Genomic DNA, 7582 nt, shown 5'->3' with positions numbered 1-7582 from the left:
GCTCGGCTGGGGCTGGCGGAGTGTCAGAGGCGGCGGCGGGAGGCGGCGGCAGCCGCAGCTCCGAGGCAGCCGCGGCACCGGCACCGGCTCCTGGCACATCCCCCAGGTAAGGGATGCGGTCCCACTCCGGCGCTCCTGTCCCCGTGGCCTCGGGCCCCACCGTTCCCCGGCGGCGTTCCGCCGCCTCCAGAGCCCCAGTGCCCGCGGCGGAGCGGCACCGCGACCGGCGATCCCCCACAGCCGTCGGGGCCGCGGCACGGCGGGGCTCGGCGAACAGTGCCCGGTGCCGGGGCTCCCGGAGCCGCGGGAGGGGAGCGGAGCCCGGGCATCGGCACCGGCACCGGAGGGTCGGGCGTGCGGGCGGTCCGGGTGGCACCGGGGCCGCTCCCGCCGCTCCCCGCTGCCCGGCGCAAGACGCGAGGCTCTGGCAGAAGGTCTTGGGGGGTCCCCGTTCCCTGCCGTGCCCCGGCAGCGCCGAGCCCGCAATAGGAACCCAGCGGGACCCGTCGCCGCAGCCCCCGGCCGGGGCCGCCCGCCGGCACCGGGGCAGGGAAGCGGGGTGACCGCCCGGCGCGGTGGGGACAGACCCCTCCGCCCCTGCTGTTCCCTCGGGTCTCCTCTCAGGGTGTCCGTGCGGGGGACAGCAGTGGCGTTGCGGGGGGCTGTGTTTGTGCCGGGGCAGCCGGACCTCAGGGCGCGTTTGGGACGCGATGTGGGGCGGACGCGGTGGCGGGGGGCGCCGGGGGAGTGCCCCGGGAAGGCGCCTCGGTCCCGCGGGGCACCGGGGCTGGCAGCCCGTGGGACAAGGGGGAGGTGGGGACTCCTGGTAGAGCTCAGCGATAGTGGGACCTCTGGGACCCCCGTGGGAGGTGACATTCTCCCGGCGCTCCCGCAGCGCTGCCGCTCCCGCACACGTCCCAGTTCTCACCCATCCCCAGGGGCGCTGGTGTCGGAGGGGTCAGAGCACCTGGCAGAGGATGGGATGCTCTCAGGGCACGGAGGAGTCACGGCCCCTTCTCACCCACTCCACTCGTGATGCGTTTGAGAGGGGCCCGCAGCCGGCAGGAGCTTCCCGCCGTACTGTGGCTGTAGGGATGGACTTGGCTCTGCCCTACCTGGTGCTTCACCTCCCCAGATGTTCTACAGAGGTTCCCGCGGGCTGTCCCCCCCGCACTATGCCAGCCCAGCTGAGCAGCTGCAGGAATGGTGACAGCCCTGCTCATGCATCCATCAGGCTAGGTGATTGTTTGCCCTTCAGAAGAGCTTGTCCTGAAGGTGCCTTTCATGTGGTAGGTCCTGTCAGCTGCCCCAGAAGAGCTGGACCGCAAGGACCCGATCTGGTGCCACCAGACCCCTGTGTCAGGCTCAGCCTGGCAGTGATGGGCTCCATCAATTATCCATGTGCCTGTGCCCTCTTTCCTGCTTTAGGAAACCCTGGGTCCCTTAAAAGCATTCACTGCCTGAAATAAGGCAGGGACTCCTGTTTGTCTGTTCCCCAAAGTCCTTCATATTGATGGGTCAGGTAGTAGATGTCCTGAGTCGGCTGGAGGCTTGTCACCAGCAGGCAGCACCCAGGGACAGGCACTTTGGGGTGTGGAGGAGGAGGTCTGCGTGTGTCTCACCACCCCACCCTGTTACATCCTGTGGCACACTGCTGCCCACATCCCCCTGGGCATCACCACCAGCTCTGGCTGCTTGCCAGAGGGCTCCTCCAGCACGGCCATTACCTGTCCGGGAGCAGCATGGGGGCATTGAGGGGTGCTCTGCTCCTGCTCGGGGAGAGAGGCCTCAGTACTGGCTGTGGGGAGCTGCAGGGAGGACCAGCACTCTCCAGCATCACCCTCCCACCCTGTGTGCCCCCGTGAGCTCTGCTGAGCTGCAGGCAAGCCCTGAGTCCCACCGCGGCACCGGCAGCTTCCCGTGCCAGAGCAGCCTGAGGCTTCTGGGCTACCAAGGGGTTTCCTTCTCCCATGGCCCCTGAAACATCAGCCCTTTGGGATTTCAGCAGTCAGCTTCAAATGGGAAACAAATCTCTCCCCTGATTTGGGAAAAGACAATGGATCTCTGAGGGGATTGCACCTCCTGCCAAAACAAGGCCTGTCTGCTGCAAAAGCCTTTGATTCCCCTGTGCCTCCATGCTTTCTGCAGAGGGAGTCAGCAAACCTGGCTCTTACTTTTACTGAAATCTCTGAATTTAGTATACAGGGAAGGAAGGGGCGGTGGTGAAAGAACAGACTCTGAAGCACCACGACTGCCAGAGCCCCGCACGTTTCTGCGGGAGGATGAAGCCAGTGACGAGTCCCTGCTCCGGCCCTGGTGCCACGGAAAGCCCTGGGGGCAGCGGCAGGGCGGGTGGGCTCCATGGTTATGGGAAGGGGATTAAAATAGTGTGGGTGCTGGGTGCTGCAGGCATGGTGAGCTCGTGGCCGGCTGCTTTTGGCAGCGCTCTTGGCTGGAGGTTGGGAGCTGTCGGCACCCCTGATGCTGCTGCGTGGGTTGGGGGCTCAGCTTGGAGCTGGCTTTGGCTCTACCCGCCCAGCCTGGGGTCCCTGTGCCAGGTGATATCCCTGGCTCTTTCCCCCTCCTTGGTATTTTAGGGCTGGCAAGCTGCCCCCTGGCAGGCTGCTCTGCCCGATGCTGTCAGAGGGGCTAGCTCTGTGCCCACCCCCGTGCCAGTTCATCCCTGGGAGTGCTGTGGGGAGACCGGTGCCTGCGCCCTTCCTTGTCCCCTGGGATCTCTGTCACTTGTGTATGTACTGGGGGTCCCATGCCACTGTGGGAACTATTGCACCTGTTCACCTCACCCTTCTGCCCTTGCCCACCTGTGCAGCACCGACACTGCCCCTGGGGATGGTCCCTGTCTTGTCTTGCAGCCCACAGACCTAGTAGCTTTTCTTTTGCTTTTCCAGGTGCTGAGGGCTCTGCTGGGGTGGTACGACCCCTCTCTCAGTGACACCACGCCGCGCCACCCCCTGCCACCCAATGCCTGGGGACTGCCTTCCCTTGCCTTGAAGGGTGGCAGCAGGTGACACGGGGTGGCGCGGGTCCCCCAGCTGGTGCCAGCACACCCCATGGCGGTCCCCTTGGCCGCCTGGCTGTGGCTGATGCACCTGGCCACCTGCCTGGCTGCAGGGCACGGCATGGCTGGCAAGAAGGAGATCAGCATGGATGGGGACCTGGTGATTGGGGGCCTCTTTCCTGTCCACGAGAAAGGAGTGGGGAGCGAGGACTGCGGCAAGATCAATGAACACCGGGGCATCCAGCGCCTGGAGGCCATGCTCTTCGCCCTGGACGAGATCAACAAGGACAGGAGCATCCTGCCGGGGGTGAAGCTGGGCACCCACATCCTTGACACCTGCTCTAAGGATACCTACGCCCTGGAGCAGTCCCTGGACTTTGTCCGTGCTTCCCTCACTAGGGTGGACGGCTCTGAGCACATCTGCCCTGACGGCTCCTACGCTGTCCATGATGACGTGCCCACTGCCATCACCGGCGTCATCGGGGGCTCCTACAGTGACGTTTCCATCCAGGTACTGCCCAGGAAACCCAGCTGCGGGAAATCTCCAACCTGCCATAAGCCATGGGAGCCAAGCCTGTCCCACATGGGGGAGATTCATAGCACATGGCTCAGCTCCTCATCCCGGGATGATCTTGATACTCATGTCTATGCTGTGGCAGGCAGAGCAGTACTGTGCAGCAGCACTGTGCCCTCCACCACCCCAAAATCCAGCCTGAGAGGTGCAGCTGGCTGCAAGGGATATGCACATCTGAGGGGCTCAGCCATAGGGCTGCTTGGCCAGGGCAGGGTGGGCACAGGAGACCACTGCCCCCACATCCCCCATGATCCCATGGGAACAGGCACCTCAAGCCTTGGACCTGGCTGTCACCCTGGATGGGGTACAGCTCAGTCCCCAAAACCACAGCTCTGTTGACCCAGGGGCCAGCTTCAGCAGGGAGAAGAGCATCCCTTGAGGATGCAGCAGCCAGCAGGCCCAGCTGAGTCCCGGGGGTGACCATTGAGCCATGTGCCCGCTGAGACCTAACAAGTCTCCAGCATGTGTCAGACCATGTCTCCCAGCCCCTGGGGTCCCTGCATCCCCCAGCCACAGGACGAAGGAAGCTGGGGCTGGATGATGGAGGCAGCATCCTGGTCCATCCCACCTGGCCATATGTCCCTTCCCTTGCTGGGAACCTGGTGTGTCCCCACAACAAGGGGCACTCTCCAGACCCTGGACAGGCAGGTAGCAGCAGAGGCAGAGTGTGGGATGGCTGGGGAGCACGGGGGTCACTGGGGGGGCATGGCGGGCTGGCAGCTCCCATGTGTGGTGAGGACTGGCAGCAGCATTGCTGTGCTCAGGGACCTTATTGCCGTTAGGGGACTTTGTTGTCGAGATCATTTGTCCACGTTAATTAAGCTGTGTCTCTTGCCTGGGGAGCAGTGAGATGTGGGCAGGCTCCGCAGCCCAGCCAGCACACCCGAGCCCCCCTTGCTGCTCCCAGAGCCTGGGTTTTAACAGCCTCATTAGCAAGCTTTTTTTCCCCTTTGAAGCTAACGAGGGCTTCTGCCAAGGGCTGGAAGGTGCCAGTCCTGCTGGGGCTCCCAATATGCGATGCACAGGCGCCAGTCCCCTTACCCAGCTCTGCAGCATCGCCCAGACTGGGTGGGGGGCTCTGTCCCGGCCTCCAGCCCTCAGAACCATTCCCACCCTGTGCTGTGGGGCTACCAGGCATCCTGGCTTTCTTCTTGCCTACAGTCATGTCCCACAGGTCACCCACGGCAGAGTTTCTGCTTTTGCCACTAGTCTATTTGTCCCATCCACAGACCCAAATTTCAGAGGGGAGTTTTGAAATAGTAAAAAAAAAAGAAAAGAAAAAAAGAGAAATGAGCATGTCTGAGGGCTCAGGCACTCTGTGAATGTGCCATCCACTCTTCTTCTCTGGTCCCTCCACAGACCAGGATGCTCCAGGTCAGGGTGGGTTGCTCATCAGCCCCATGGTAGTGCTTGGGAGCACCGTGCAACACTGGATGTTGGGCAGGGGTCCTCCAGTGGGAATGTCCCTTACTGGGCCACATCTTCAGGCACTCACCTCTCCTCCTCCACTCAGGTGGCCAACCTGCTGAGGCTCTTCCAGATCCCACAGATCAGCTATGCCTCCACCAGCGCCAAGCTCAGTGACAAGTCCCGCTACGACTACTTTGCCCGCACCGTCCCGCCAGACTTCTACCAAGCCAAAGCCATGGCAGAGATCCTCCGCTTCTTCAACTGGACCTACGTCTCCACCGTGGCCTCGGAGGGTGACTATGGGGAGACGGGGATCGAGGCCTTTGAGCAAGAAGCCCGCATGCGAAACATCTGCATCGCTACCTCGGAGAAGGTGGGGCGCTCCATGAACAAGAAGACCTACGACGGGGTGGTCCGGGCTCTGCTGCAGAAGCCCAATGCCAGAGTGGTCGTGCTCTTCACTCGCAGTGAAGACGCCCGGGAGCTGCTGGCGGCTGCCCAGAGAGCCAATGTGTCCTTCATGTGGGTGGCCAGTGATGGGTGGGGAGCCCTGGAGAGCGTAGTGGCCGGGAGCGAAGCGGTGGCAGAGGGAGCCATCACCATCGAGTTGGCAGCCTACCCCATTAAGGAGTTTGCTGCCTATTTCCTTAACCTCCATCCCTACAATAACAGCCGAAATCCCTGGTTTCGGGAATTTTGGGAACAGAGGTTTAAGTGCAGCTTCCACACGCAGGACTGTAGCCGGTATTCCCTCAAGGCAGGCAAGTTTGAGCCGGAGTCCAAGATCACGTTTGTGATCAATGCTGTCTATGCCATGGCTCACTCTCTCCACAACATGCACCGGGCACTGTGCCCCAATGACACCAAGCTCTGTGATGCCATGAAGCCCGTCAATGGCAAGAGGTTCTACAAGGACTTTATTCTCAATGTTAATTTTGACGGTGAGTCCAAGGTGGAGGTGGGGTTTGGCTGCCAAAGTGGAGAGAGATGGGTGGTGGGACAGGAAAAACAGAGACCCAAATTTGACCCAAGACCCTCCAATTCCTCCAGCTGCCCACACCCAGAGACCTGTGTGCCATGGGCTGTGGTTGTCCCAGGCTGCCAACAGCCCACCATCATCCTTGGGCCTTGTGTCCCCAGTGGAGACATATGTGGAGAAGCTGGTGAACAATTCCATCCTGCTTCAGCTGGATGGGACCCGCTCCACAAGGAACCCTTCCTTGGAGCATTTGCTTGCAAGTGTTGTGATTTATTCACATTTCAGGGATTAAAATGAAGGGATACCCTTGATCAGGGACTCACATAGTTTGGGGTGAATTAGAAACATGTTCTCTATGACTTGGGCTGAGCCTAGCTATTCAGGTGTCACTGAGCGCCATGTAGGGTGCACAGTTCCCCTCCTTGCCCCTGCAGAGCTGGCTGGGGCTGACGGCCTCTCAGGCAGGTGGGGAGGTAGTTCTCCACCTTTGCTTTCCTGCTCCTAATGTGTACACAGGCAGCAAGGATGGGACTGAAGGCAAGAAACAGATTAGACATTAAACTGTGTCCGTGGTGGGATGTAACCCTTTGAAGGAGCTCTGCCTCCAGGCTGGGAGCAAGTGTTCTCCTGCCTCATGGCAGTGACAATTTCCCCTTGTCCTCTCTCCAGCTCCGTTCAGGCCAGCAGACACGGAGAGTGTTGTTCGATTTGATCGCTATGGTGATGGGATTGGGCGCTACAACATCTTCAACTATCACCACGTGGATGGGCGGTATCGATACCAGAAAGTGGGCTACTGGGCAGAGGGGCTCATCCTCGACACCAGCCTAATCCCGTGGGCTGAGGTCTCCATCCCTGTGTCCCAGTGCAGTGACCCCTGCAAAAAGAATGAGATCAAGAGCATGCAGCCCGGAGATATTTGCTGCTGGATCTGCATCCCCTGCCAGCCCTACGAGTACCTGCTGGATGAGTTCACCTGCATGGACTGTGGTCTTGGTTACTGGCCCAACGAGACCCTGAATGGCTGCTACGAGCTGCCCCAAGAGTACATCCGCTGGAAAGATGTCTGGGCCATTGGTCCCGTCACTATCTCTTGTCTGGGCTTTATCTCTACGCTCTTTGTTATCGGAGTCTTCGTGAAGAATAACGACACCCCCATTGTGAAGGCCTCCGGCCGGGAGCTGTGTTACATCCTCCTGACTGGGGTCCTCATGTGCTACAGCATGACCTTCATCTTCATCGCGAAGCCCTCCACCGAGGTGTGCACGCTCCGGCGCCTGGGGCTGGGCACTCCTGACCAAAACGAACCGCATCGCCAGGATCTTCAGCGGGGTGAAGGAGGGGGTCCAGCGCCCCCGGTTCATAAGCCCCACGTCACAGGTGGTCATCTGCATGGCCCTCATCTCTTGCCAGCTCATCATCGTCATCATCTGGCTGCTGGTGGAGACCCCCGGCACAGGCAAGGAGACTGAGCCTGACAAGAGGTACATCGTCACCCTCAAGTGCAACAACCGCGACTCCAACATGCTCATTTCGCTCACCTACAATGTCCTCTTGATTGTCCTCTGCACGGTCTATGCCTTCAAGACACGGAAATGCC

The 7582-nt window shown here is 60.9% G+C and overlaps 1 protein-coding gene across 1 annotated transcript in view; it reads left to right on the top strand.

Moving 5' to 3' along the window:
• Nucleotides 1-7582, top strand: part of GRM2 (glutamate metabotropic receptor 2) — a 10546-nt gene continuing 2964 nt past the window's right edge. The window contains 5 exon segments of the mRNA XM_017819849.1: nucleotides 1-106; nucleotides 2910-3530; nucleotides 5107-5944; nucleotides 6652-7273; nucleotides 7275-7579. Coding sequence (XP_017675338.1) covers nucleotides 3072-3530; nucleotides 5107-5944; nucleotides 6652-7273; nucleotides 7275-7579 — 2224 coding nt within the window. The 5' untranslated portion in view covers nucleotides 1-106; nucleotides 2910-3071.

This window comes from Lepidothrix coronata, unplaced genomic scaffold (assembly GCF_001604755.1).
Source record: "Lepidothrix coronata isolate B3197 unplaced genomic scaffold, Lepidothrix_coronata-1.0 Scaffold78, whole genome shotgun sequence".
NCBI lineage: Eukaryota > Metazoa > Chordata > Aves > Passeriformes > Pipridae > Lepidothrix > Lepidothrix coronata.
This window is presented reverse-complemented; position numbering and strand designations above follow the sequence as displayed.